Source organism: Coregonus lavaretus, assembly GCF_964263955.1.
Source record: "Coregonus lavaretus genome assembly, chromosome: 14".
NCBI classification, from domain to species: domain Eukaryota; kingdom Metazoa; phylum Chordata; class Actinopteri; order Salmoniformes; family Salmonidae; genus Coregonus; species Coregonus lavaretus.
Window position 1 is genome coordinate 22,578,807 of NC_140001.1, and position 13,994 is coordinate 22,592,800.

General features: G+C 47.3%; 1 protein-coding gene across 1 annotated transcript in view; it reads right to left on the reverse strand.

The window, feature by feature from the left end:
• Nucleotides 1–4,424: 4,424 nt before the first annotated feature.
• LOC311141817 (transmembrane protein 132C-like) overlaps nt 4,425–13,994 on the reverse strand; it is a gene marked incomplete at its 5' end in the record, with an annotated part of 246,561 nt that continues 236,991 nt past the window's right edge. Inside the window, 2 exons of the mRNA XM_084177293.1 lie at nt 4,425–6,198; nt 7,629–7,820. Coding sequence (XP_084033419.1) covers nt 5,005–6,198; nt 7,629–7,820 — 1,386 coding nt within the window. The 3' untranslated portion in view covers nt 4,425–5,004. The remainder of the gene's footprint in view (nt 6,199–7,628; nt 7,821–13,994) is intronic.

Below are 13,994 nucleotides of genomic sequence, written 5' to 3' on the forward strand. Positions count from 1 at the left end.
ATCTGTAAAATAAATGGTTAGACTGGAATGCTAAGCTGAACTTGACAGCTGCTCTTTTTATTTTATTTAACCTTTATTTTGACAGGGAGTCAATGCTGAGACCAAGGTCTCTTTTCAGATGAGCCCTGTTTAGCACAACAATACATATCAAAATACAATATACACATTAAACTACACATACATATAGACATTGAAATACACGTTATTATACACAACAACACATGAAAAACAAAACACAATCATAAACAGACACATTCTTCAGTAAAGTGCCAAAAAACTAAAAGCAGATCTACCCAACTCGGTGGAGATCACAGGAGGTTGGTGGCACCTTAATTGGGGAGAACGGGCTCGTGGTAATGACTGGGGTGGAATATTATCAAATACATCAAACACATGGTTTACAGGTGTTTGATGCCATTCCATTTGCTCCGTTTCGGACATTATTATGAGCCATTCTCCCTCAGCAGCCTCCTGTGGAGGAGATCGAAGGGATCTCCAGAGTTAGCCATCCCTGAGACCGGGTCTGGTATCTCCTATGTCTATAAGTTAACAATGAAGTAAGGTATGGCAGAAGTTTATGCAGGAGGGCTTTAGAAACAAAAAGAGTGCAATGCATTGAGGGGGCGAGGAGAGGGACGGAAGCAACACTGTTACACATGTGTTTTGTTTTGTCGACATCAATCTTAAGCAAGGCATCTAGCACATCACAAGTAGAAAGTTGCTCTAGATTCGCTAGAAGTTGAATGATCTTCCAATGAACCAACTGTAATCGTATCGAAGTAAACTTGGAGTCACGCGATGACATGTGGTGTGGTCCTCCCACTACTGTGAGTCAGGAAAGCGTACAGTTTATTAGGCTACAGATGAAAAGAAAATAAGTTATGAATTCACACAAAAAGATCCCACCTTGTCTAGCGTATTTTGTTTTGTCGACATCAATCTTAAGCAAGGCATCTAGCACATCACAAGTAGAAAGTTGCTCTAGATTCGCTAGAAGTTGAATGATCTTCCAATGAGCCAACTGTAATCGTATCGAAGTAAACTTGGAGTCACGCGATGACATGTGGTGTGGTCCTCCCACTACTGTGGGAGTGCAATGAAGTTTATGCAGGAGGGCTTTAGAAACAAAAAGAGTGCAATGCATTGAGGGGGCGAGGAGAGGGACGGAAGCAACACTGTTACACATGGGCCACCTTCCAAACCCTGGGGATAGCACCCGAGATAATCGTCAGATAAAAAATGTGTCAATAACTTGGTTTCCATCCAATTGGGGACAAATGTTCATGCGAATATTCTAAAATGTTCCCACCAGAGGTGTGTTTCCATCAAATTAAATTGTCCCGTTTCTTTTTCCCGTGTAGCTCAGTTGGTAGAGCATGGCGCTTGCAACGCCAGGGTTGTGGGTTTGATTCCCACGGGGGACCAGTATGAAAATGTATGCACTCACTAACTGTAAGTCGCTCTGGATAAGATACAGTACTGTATCTGTGTGCTGTTGGCTAGAGCGCACTTATAGCCTACATGATGAGATTATTATGGACAAAATATTATTTTTATTTGTCAAACAGCAGCCAAGCATTGATGATCATGTCACCAGAATAAGCCCCTCGATATTTATTGGAAAGGAGCATCAAGCATCACCTTGCACTTTCACCATCCTGTGAAGTTCATAACTTATTTTCTTTTCATCTGTAGCCTAATAAACTGTACGCTTTCCTGACTCACAGTAGTGGGAGGACCACACCACATGTCATCGCGTGACTCCAAGTTTACTTCGATACGATTATATAAATACTTGCGCATTAAAGGGTTTCCACCGACATTTCTCGAATAATTCACACAAAAAGATCCCACCTTGTCTAGCGTATTTTGTTTTGTCGACATCAATCTTAAGCAAGGCATCTAGCACATCACAAGTAGAAAGTTGCTCTAGATTCGCTAGAAGTTGAATGATCTTCCAATGAACCAACTGTAGGCTGGGAGAGGGAAGAGCAGTCGACTGACTGACCAGGGTTAATTAAACCACAATTTATTTCAAATAAAAAGCCTGCAGAGATAAAATGCTGATTAAAAGAATCACTTATCTTATTTTTCTCAGTAATGATGCCAGAATCTGAGACAACTTGCTTAGGCAGGGGAGGAAAGGCATTTCCACGCTTCAGTGCATTTATGGTTTTCCAAAATTTAGAAGGATCACCAGCACAGTCTGAGAACTCAACCTCAAACGATGTGTGAAGTCTGTGTGTGTGTGCCCGTGCGCGTGTTTGTAGATGCTTGAGTCTGTGTATGTTAGTTAGTATAACACACTGCAAAAGATGTACCAAAAATATATATATAACAGTAAGCTACATAAGTCAATTTCGAGAGAGTAAACACACAGAGTGTACATCACTACCACAGGGAGAACAGAACAGCTCCTCATTTACTGTGAGTGTACTGCTGGTCTCATGGTCAATTCAGTTAAGTATATCCAAGTGGAGTCCTATGGGAGTTTTATTTATGTTTGCCTGGACTACAAAGCAAACGTATTATATCTGTAATTTCATTTAGGTATATCTATTTCCAAACAGAGACTCAGGAGGGATAAAACAAAGGAACAAGTGGACTTGTAATAGCCTGTGCTGCTGCTTTGTCTCTAAGTGGCAAGGCCAACGTCACCACTGGGCAAAGAAACAGAGTGATAGTGGTGTATTAATTACAGAGGGCCCTCCTTCCCTCCATCAATCATGTTAAATTCTTCCTAGGCCTGGATGGCTCTCTGCGCCCTTCACAGTCCACAGTGCACAGCGTTCACAGTCCCAGCACACTGCACTGCACACAGCCCCCACATCAATCCCACTCCACTCCACTGATAGAGCCACAGCATAGGCCAAATCACACAGGGGAAGAAAAAAGAGCAGAGGAAAAAGAAAAAATCATTCATCAGGACAGGGGAGAAACAGAGACAAAGAGTGAGAGGAGAGAGAAACAGAGGGAAAGACAGAGGGAGGAAGAGATAAACAGAGATAGAAGGGAGGTTTTCATTCACCATAGAGCGTAAGATCAATAGAGGAACCGCAGGAGCAGCAGGGAATCATGTAGACAAGCTACTTGAACTAAATGGATAAAGGAATGAGGAGGGCTCCTATCAGTGCACATGAGCTTTCAGGAGAGCACTATTCAATGGGCCTTGTAGACACAACAACTAGTTTAATTCAGCAGTGAAAGGATATTGCTGTAATTTGCTGGCTCAGCTGTCTGTCTAGTGTCTACTCCCTAGCAGTAGATATTGCAACATGATCTCAAAAAGTCACATTGATTATTGATGTCAAGTTGATATTATGACTGTGCTGGTTAGCTAAATTACTCATATTTGAAGTAACTACAGTGGAAATGTTTTCCCCATCCTCTTTCCCCACCTACTGTAGAATGCTTGGCCTATTTATTAGGGTTGATGATGGGAATTTTCCATTTCAAAAGAGCAAGAGGAAATCCCATTCCACTTTGTCCTCGCCGAGCATTTCTGGAGGCTCAGAGATGGGTTAATTTGACCATAATTGGCATTTCTGCCAAAGCTCACAGTATTTTAATGTGAGGGGTTGTAGAGGAAATGTCACATTAACATGTAGAACAATCATTATTCATGCAGTAGGCGTCATGTTATTGTAGAGAATCACTCTAATAGTTGCTGGTGGAATAATTGGAGACAGCTTCATCCTTTATCCAAATCTAGCTGTTGTGCTACAAAGCTTAATGGATTGATCTAATATACAGTTGAGTTAAGTATGTTTGGCTAAATTCTGAGAATAGAAGAGCAGCAAATGACTTACAGTGGCCTAATGGGTGAATAGTTTTCTTCACCATGGAAATGTAGCCTTTGTGAAATGATTCCATTACTGGTAATTATTGTAGTCGATTACAACTCCTACACCATATTAATTATTCTGTGTGGCTTATATGAAGACATAACATGGAAAAGCACTAATCTCCAGTCATTGAAGATAGTGGGCAGCAAAGAGAAATTCCTGTGAGCGTGTTTAATGTATTTCCATGTGGTTAGTGGATAGAAGTGGACACGCATACTCTACATTGTTGAATATTCTTTAAATGATAGATATGAAAATACAATATATAGAGCAACAATACAATGGCTTGTAGGAGGACTGTTCAGTATATACATAGCCATGTGCCTTCATTTCAAACCGCATGCAGGATGTTCTGTAGGCTATCTCTGGTCTATTCTGGGAGGCCAGACATTATATATATATATATATATATATATATATATATATATATATATATATATATATATATATATATATATATATATATATATATATATTTGTTTTAAACTAAGTGGAATAGGAAATCAATATTCAAAATGCTACAAAACTTCCAAAACCTTTCTATGAGTACTTTATATACATCTTAAATATTTATTCATATTACATTCTTAAATCTACATATCATCTGCGTAACATTTCCTAGTTTTGTCAGTAATCCAGAGCTAGTCTGGGAACATGGTTTAAGTCTACCTACAAAATAACCATAATAAAATAATGATTAAAAAAAAACTATGTGCAATAGGAAATCAATATTCAAAATGCTACAAAACTTCCAAAACCTTTCTATGAGTACTTTATATACATCTTACATATTTATTCAGATTACATTCTTAAATCCACATTTCATCTGCTTAACATTCCGTAGTTTTGTCAGTAATGCAGAGCTAGTCTGGGAACATGGTTTAAGTCTACCTACAAAATAACCATAATGAAATAATGATAAAAAGGTAGGAAGATATTAAGAGATAAACAAATTATCAAAAAATAAACAGACATCCTCATTTATTTTCAAGTTAATGATTTTCAATTATTCCTGTGTGGTATCATTACTGTTTTTGTCCCATTGAATACATTTTCCAGATTTCAACCTCCTCTGGGTTTAGTTTTAGGTGTTGTCCAGGCCAACTTCACTGTGAAAGGCATAAGGGTGAGTTCGCTGTAAGTGCACTGAGCACACAGACTACGCCACCTCTTTTAAAGCACTGTCATTTAACCTCTCCATGTAGTTCCAGGGCTCCTTGTAGTCCCCTAGCTCTACGTCTTGACACACCCACTTAATGTCCTGGCTGTGACCCATGCTCAGTGTGCTGACAGTGGGGCAGCCAATGTCCGGCAGGATGGTGGTGAACGTGGTGAACTTCACACGCTTCCTCTTTGTGGTCGGCGAGTCTCCTTTGCTGTCCTTGGCTGTGCAGCCCCCAGTGTCTGCTGCCCGGTGCACCTGGCCCTGCACGTTCTTCTGGACAGAGGCCCCGTTGAGCAGGTGGCTGCCCTCCTCCAGCCCCGCAGTGCAGTCCACCATGGAGGTGAGCTCGTCCTGCTGGGGGGACAGACTAACTTGACTCTCCAGCAGCTCCGCCTCGTTCCCCAGCCACACCCAGTCATGGGCGTGGTTCATGCTCTCCTGGCCCTCGATGGACATCTCTTTGTGGCGGTACTTGAGGGTGTAGGAGATGCAGTTGATGAGGAAGACCAGGATGGCCAGGCAGAAGACCCCTAGCAGGGCGTACATGCCAATCTCCAGGTCAGTGAGGCCCCGGGCTGTCTGGATCAGATCATCGTCCATGTTGCGGCTGCGAGGGAGGTCGACCTGAGCAGGGAATTCAGAGAGGTCTGGCATGTTCTGGACCTGGTTCCCATCGTCTGACAGCTTGTCTCCATTGGGCCTCCTGACGATGGTACTCTTGGTGGTGGTGGTGGTGACCCTCCTCATGACCCCGTTGTCCATGTCAGAGATGGAGCTGCCGTAGTAGTGGGCGTCCAGACCAGTCCTGTCCTGGGAAGGGGACTGCTGTCTGCGGTCGCTGGCCCTGTTCTCCAGCTCCTCGCCCTCTGGCCCGTAGTCACTGCCTCTGGAGGTGCCGGTGTCGCTCAGGCCAAACTTCACCCTGACGTTGCAGTTGCCTGCAGCCAGCACGCTGCGGCGTTTGAACTTCTGGCAGAGCTCACAGACGGTCATCTCCACCCTGACCAGCAGGCCCTGGCCCTCGGACTCGGTCACGATCACAGGCCACTTCCAGAAGGGGTCTTGCTGCACCGTCACCACCTCCTCATCCAGAGATGTAGCCATCAGGACAAAGTAGTCTGGGTTGTACAGGTCCAGAGGAGCCATGGAGCCATCACTGAACTGCAGCCATGCGCTGATCAGGGCCTCCTGGACAAACATACACATACACACACACACAGTGAGTAGGTAACACACACAGAACCAAACACAAACATGACTACTTACATTGAACAAGAGCAAAGAAAATAACAAATAAAGACAAATATTTTTCTAATGTAACACTGACAGCGACCTCACACAGGTCGCATTATCACATTTTGAAGAGCAGCAACAATCTCAACATAAGTAGAGAATAATGAAGGCTTCAAAAATACCAATTTAAAATCCATTTATTTATTAGTTCTAAGAATGTATAAATAAGACCATTTCTGCAATTTTCCTGTGCTATTATTTCATTAGGCAAGCTAAGTGTAAACAACACCTTACAGAGTAATTGTTAAATGGCTAAATAAAATAAATTAAACAATTTCCATGAGGCACAAGAAAGCAAAGTTGCCTGACTACTCAATACTTCAAAAGGACAAGGTTCAAAAGATCAGAACGTAAGGAAACAACAACAAAATATACTTGTACTCTTTTTGGTAATACTTTTAGAGATGTAGGCCTACAACATTGTGAGTCATTCAGACTCATATACTATAATAGCAGGAAAGGGGAGGTAGAGGAAAGCTCACTAAGACCCACTGTTTCGCTGACTCTGCTGCTGTGCTCTGAGAGCCGAGGCGACACAGAATAAAACATAGTGAAAATAACAGTCAGTCACATTAAAGACAGTTCATGCAAATAAGGATATGACACATCCAAGCATCTTAAGTCCCTTTCTTGCTGTGATTCTGCTATTTGCTCTTTAATATGGCCACATGACAAATCCCTGGGAGCAGGGGAACCCTCAGTGGTCCGCCATTGCTCTCTAATTACAGATCCGCTAGGGGAATTACTGGCCGCTTATCTCCGCACGGACATCCTCCCTACAGAGTTGGACTGATAAAAGTAGCCTGTCCTCCATTCTTTCCCTCACTAGAAAGAGAAAGGGATGAGAGGAACAGAAAGATAGAGGGTGTGTTGGAGAAGCTGATGGACAGATCAAAGAGGTCACAAGAGAAGGAGAGTGAGGGAGAAAGATGATAGGACAGCTAGGGCAGTGTTGCTTTTACACGCTCTGAGATTAAGCTTCCCTTTCTATTAGATGCCTAAGGAAACACATTCTGTCACACTCTGCCTTTCAAGAGTTGGAATTAAGAGGGTTAGGAATGCAGTGGAACAAACAAATACACTCACACAACCATGCATGCACGCGTGCACACACACACACAGTTTGCAGTTCTTACTAATTGTTTACATTAAAGGACTGCAATTGTGTGAAATGGGATGAAAACAGTCATGGTTCACATTAAATAAACTACAGTAATTAACATTGTCACTGTTGCATCACCGTGGTAAAATCCCTCCCTTACTCAAAGGGACTGCCAACCGAGTAGGACAGTCATTTCTGAAGATATACAGTATGTTGAAATGACCTGTTTGGGACTCTGCAGCACTTCCTGTGTGGTTGCCGTGGCGAGGATGGCCCTGTTGCTTCCTGGGCTGAGCTGCAGGGACAGAGCCAGGCCGGTGACCAGCTGCACCCCCAGTTCTGTGATGGTCACTTTGTCATCCACCACCGTCACAGTTTTCTCTGCCAGGATGGAGTCAGACAGGGGGGATAGCACCTGGGCCAGTACACACGAGAGAGAGCGAGCCAGATTATGGGCGGGACATGAAAAGTATTACTCTTTGAAAGAAACAAGTTACTTGTGAGGACAAATTATTTACCCAAAAATCATCAAACCTGAACTCTTTTGATATAGAGGGGATGTGAGTGAGCTGGTCTTTCAAAAGATTTCATTACATACAGTGCATTCAGAAGATGGCGCCGGAGGGGATGGCTGCCGTTTTATGGACTCTTAACCAACCGTGCTATTTTGTGTGTTTTTTCGTATTGTTTGTAACTTATTTTGTACATAATGTTGCTGCTACCGTCTCTTATGACCGAAAATAGCTTCTGGACATCAGATCAGCGATTACTCACCTTGAACTGGACGAATAATCTTTATTTAATGAGTCGGACGAGAGGGATTTGCTCATCCCCGTCATTCGCAGTAGAAAGAAAAGGAGATATGTCACGGAATCAGCTGAGGCTGCTCCTCCTCCTTGCTCGGGCAGGCTTCGGCGTTCGTCGTCCCCGGGGAACTAGCTGCCACCGATCGATGTTTCGGTGTTTGTCTAGTTTGTCTTGATTGTTTTCACCTGTTTCCCATTATGTTACATTGTATTCCCTTTATAACCTCCTGTCTCTCATTGGTTATTGTGTATGATTGTTTTCCGTGAGGTCGGCAGTGTTTGGGTGTATGCGTATTTTGTTCCTCCCTGTTTGGAGGTTTTGTTTGTAATTTTGATTACTGTGCAAGTAAAGTTTGTCTGCCAGTAGCTCGGTGTCCTGCGCTTGACTTCGCTCACAGCATACACGTCGCCCTGACAGAATCACACACCACTCATGGAGTCAGCAGGAGCGGCGGTGCCAGCTGGATCAATGGAGGAACGCGTCAAACACCAAGCGGCCATGATCCAGGCTATCGGCACCTCCATGGAACGGGTGGTGAGCACTATTGAGCGATGGGAAAGAGGGGGTCTGCCTACGCCTCTTCCAACGATACCACCACCATCGGCGATGCCGATCGCTTCACCTCCGGGGTCCAGTGGGATTCGGCTCTCGCTCCCGAGGGCTTATGATGGCACAGCGGCCGGGTGTCAGGGTCTCCTGCTCCAGGTTGAACTCTACCTAGCAACCATCCACCCGGTGCCCTCGGGATACGAGAGCGTGTCCGCCCTCATCTCCTGTCTGTCCGGCAAGGCGCTGGAGTGGGCCAACGCCGAGTGGGGGGGAATAGACGCCGCTACTGTCAACTATGCGGAGTTCACCCGCCGCTTCAGGGCAGTATTCGATCATCCACCAGAGGGTAAAGCGGCGGGTGAGCGTCTATTCTACCTTAGACAGGGGAGGAGGAGCGCACAGGAGTTCGCGCTGGACTTCCGGACGCTGGCTGCCAACGCGGGATGGAATGAGAGGGCCCTCATCGACCACTACAGATGTAGCCTGAGGGAGGACGTGCGTCGGGAATTGGTCTGCAGGGACACCAACCTCAGCTTCGACCAACTGGTGGACATGTCCATTCGCCCGCGGATGTCCGGATTCAGGGCCGTCCATTCCATCCCCCAGCACTTCCGAGCTGACCCCTATGGAGCTCGGAGGTGCTGGTGCTAGGGAGACCAGGAGAGAGACCAGGAGGGAGGCCGTCCCCTGCACCAACTGTGGCCGCAGGGGACACACTGCTGGTCGGTGCTGGGGAGGGTCTCCTAGGAATCGAGGCAGTAGGCAGCGCACTGATGAGTCATTCCAGGTGAGTAGGCACCCAACTCACCCAGAGCTCTCTGTTGCGCATATGTGTATTAAAGTTGTGTTTCCCGAGGTTTCTCCTCACTCCCAGCATAAGGCGCTAGTAGATTCAGGCGCAGCTGGGAATTTTATCGATCGCCAATTCACCTATAAGTTAGGGATTCCTATTGTACCTGTTGATGTGCCCTTCCCCATCCATGCCCTAGATAGCCGCCCTTTGGGGTCAGGATTGATTAGGGAAGTCACAGCGCCTCTCAGGATGAAAACGCAGGAGGGCCATGAGGAGATACTACGTTTGTATTTGATTGATTCTCCTGCATTTCCCGTGGTGTTGGGGCTTCCCTGGTTAACATCTCATGACCCCAACATTTCATGGCAACAGAGGGCTCTCAAGGGATGGTCTGATCAGTGTTTTGGGCGGTGTGTAGGTGTTTCCGTAGGGGCAACGATGGTGGAAAGCCCGAACCAAGTTCCCACCATGCACATTCCACCTGAGTATGCCGATTTGGCACTCGCCTTCTGTAAAAAGAAGGCGACTCAATTACCACCTCATCGACAGGGGGATTGTGCGATAGACCTCCAAGTAGGCGCTGCGCTTCCGCGTAGTCATGTGTATCCTCTGTCTCAGGAGGAGACGGCGGCTATGGAGACATACGTCACCGAATCTCTGAGACAGGGATACATACGGCCGTCCACTTCCCCTGCGTCCTCGAGTTTCTTTTTTGTGAAGAAGAAGGATGGGGGTTTACGCCCGTGTATTGATTACCGTGGTCTCAATCAGATCACAATCAAATACAGCTATCCTCTCCCTCTGATTGCTAGTATGACGGAGTCATTACACGGGGTGCGATTCTTCACAAAATTGGATCTCAAGAGAGTGTACAACCTGGTGCGCATTAGGGAGGGAGATGAGTGGAAGACAGCATTCAGTACCACCTCGGGTCACTATGAGTACCTCGTCATGCCATACGGTTTAATTAATGCTCCTTCAGTCTTCCAATCATTTGTGGACGAGATTTTCCGGGACTTGCATGGACAGGGTGTAGTGGTGTATATTGATGACATTCTAATATACTCCGCTACACGAGCTGAGCATGTGTCCCTGGTGCGTCGAGTGCTTGGTAGACTGTTAGAGCATGACCTGTATGCGAAGGCGGAGAAATGTCTGTTCTTCCAGGAGTCCATCTCCTTCCTAGGACATCGGTTGTCCACGTCAGGGGTGGAGATGGAGATTGACCGCGTTTCTGCCGTGCGTAATTGGCAGACTCCCACCACGGTGAAGGAAGTGCAGCGGTTCTTGGGTTTTGCCAATTACTACCGGAGGTTTTCCGGGGCTTTGGACAGGTAGAAGCTCCCATTACCTCCCTGCTAATGGGGGGTCCGGTGCGTCTGCAGTGGTCGGCTGAGGCGGACAGGGCGTTTAGACATCTGAAGGACCTGTTTACCTCGGCTCCGGTGCTGGCACATCCGGATCCCTCTTTGGCGTTCCAAGTTGAGGTGGATGCGTCCGAGGCTGGGATCGGCGCTGTGCTGTCTCAGCGCTCGGGTACACCACCAAAACTCTGCCCCTGTGCTTTCTATTCTAAGAAGCTCAGTCCGGCGAACTGCAATTATGACGTGGGGGACAGGGAGCTGTTAGCTGTGGTTCAAGCCCTGAAGGTGTGGAGGCATTGGCTTGAGGGGGCTAAACACCCTTTTCTCATTCTGACTGACCATCGTAACCTGGAGTACATCAGGGCAGCGAGGAGGCTGAACCCTCGCCAGGCAAGGTGGGTTATGTTTTTTTCCCGATTTGTATTTAAGCTCACCTATAGACCAGGGTCACAGAACGCTAAGGCAGACGCCCTGTCCCGACTATATGACACAGAGGAGAGGACCATTGAGCCCACTCCCATACTTCCGGAGTCTTGTCTGGTGGCACCGGTGGTGTGGGAGGTTGATGCGGACATCGAGCGGGCGTTACGTACCGATCCTACTCCCCCACAGTGTCCAGAGGGTCGGAAGTACGTGCCGCTCGAGGTTCGCGATCGATTGATATATTGGGCTCACATGTCACCCTCCTCTGGTCATCCTGGTATTGGTCGGACAGTGCACTGCCTTAGTGGGAAGTACTGGTGGCCCACTTTAGCTAAGGACGTGAGGGTTTATGTTTCCTCCTGCTTGGTGTGCGCCCAGTGTAAGGCGCCTAGACACCTGCCCAGAGGGGAGTTACAACCCCTACCCGTTCCACAACGGCCGTGGTCTCACCTATCGGTGGATTTTGTCACGGACCTTCCCCCCTCCCAGGGGACCACGACGATCTTGGTCGTTGTGGATCGGTTTTCGAAGGCCTGCCGTCTCATTCCTATGCCAGGTCTCCCTACTGCCCTACAAACTGCTGACGCCCTGTTCACACACGTCTTCCGGCACTACGGGGTGCCTGAGGATATAGTGTCTGATCAGAGTCCCCAGTTCACCTCTAGAGTCTGGAGGGCGTTTATGGAACGTCTGGGGGTCTCGATTAGCCTTACCTCAGGTTTTCACCCCGAGAGTAATGGGCAGGTGGAGAGAGTGAACCAGGATGTGGGTAGGTTTCTGAGGTCCTGGCACCTTGGCATCAGAGCCAGATCGAAGCCCCTGCGGTGGACGAGTGGTTTCGGCGCTCGGAAGAAACCTGGAACGCTGCGCATGTCCATCTGCAGCGGGCTATCAGGCGGCAAAAGGCGAGCGCCGATCTCCACCGCAGTGAGGCTCCGGTGTATGCACCGGGAGATCGGGTCTGGCTCTCGACCCGAAACCTGCCCCTTCGCCTGCCCTGCCGGAAGTTGGGTCGGCGGTTTGTGGGGCTATTTAAAGTCCTGAGGAGATTGAACGAGGTATGTTATAGGTTACAACTGCCCATTAATTACCCCATTAACCCCTCGTTCCATGTGTCTCTCCTCAGGCCGGTGGTGGCTGGTCCACTCCAGGAGAGTGAGGTACGAGAGGCTCCTCCGCCCCCGATGGACATCGAGGGGGCTCCGGCATACTCAGTCCGTTCCATCTTGGATTCGAGGCGTCAGATGGGGGGCCTGCAGTATCTCGTGGAGTGGGAGGGGTACGGTCCGGAGGAACGGTGCTGGGTCCCTAGGAGGAACATCCTAGATCCCTCCATGTTGAGGGACTTCCACCGGAGTCATCCGACTCGTCCTGCTCCGCGTCCTCCTGGCCATCCCCGAGGCCGGGGTCGGCGCACGGCTGGAGCCGCGCGTCAAGGTGGGGGTACTGTCACGGAATCAGCCGAGGCTGCTCCTCCTCCTTGCTCGGGCAGGCTTCGGCGTTCGTCATCCCCGGAGTACTAGCTGCCACCGATCGATGTTTCGGTGTTTGTCTAGTTTGTCTTTATTGTTTTCACCTGTTTCCCATTATGTTACATTGTATTCTCTTTATAACCCCCTGTCTCTCATTGGTTATTGTGTGTGATTGTTTTCCGTGAGGTCGGCAGTGTTCGGGTGTATGCGTATTTTGTTCCTCCCTGTTTGGAGGTTTTGTTTGTAATTTTGATTACTGTGCAAGTAAAGTTCGTCTGCCAGTAGCTCGGTGTCCTGCGCTTGACTTCGCTCACAGCATACACGTCGCCCTGACAAGATATCGCGGAAGGAGATCGGGGTGCTTGGCAATGAGCCGGCGACGAGTGGATAATCTCCCATTGCCATCGATACTATTGGCACATTTACAATCGCTTGATAATAAAGTGGACGAACTACAGGCACGAATATCCTACCAACGGGACATTAAAAACTGTAATACCTTATGTTTCACCGAGTCGTGGCTGAACGAAGACATGAATAACATACAGCTGGCGGATTATACACTGTATCGGCAGGATAGAACAGCAGCCTCTGGTAAGACAAGGGGGTGGCGGTCTATGTATATTTGTAAACAAAAGCTGGTGCACGATATCTAAGGAAGTCTCTAAGGTTTTGCTCGCCTGAGGTAGAGTATCTCATGATAAGCTGTAGACCACACTATCTACCAAGAGAGTTTTAATCTATATTCTTCGTACCTGTCTATTTACCACCACAAACCGATGCTGGCACTAAGACCGCACTCAATGAACTGTATATGGCCATTAGCAAACAGGAAAACGCTCATCCAGAGGTGGCGCTCCTAGTGGCCGGGAACTTTAATGCAGGGAAACTTACATCTGTTTTACTTCATTTCTACCAGCATGTTAAATGTGCAACCAGAGGGAAAAAACTCTAGACCACCTTTACTCCACACACAGGCACGCGTACAAAGCTCTCCCTCGCCCTCCATTTGGCAAATCTGACCATAATTATATCCTCCTGATTCCTGCTTACAAGCAAAAACTAAAGCAGGAAGCACCAGTGACTCGGTCAATAAGAAAGTGGTCAGATGAAGCAGATGCTAAGCTACAGGACTGTTTTGCTAGCACAGACTGGAATATATTCCGGGATTCTTCCGATGG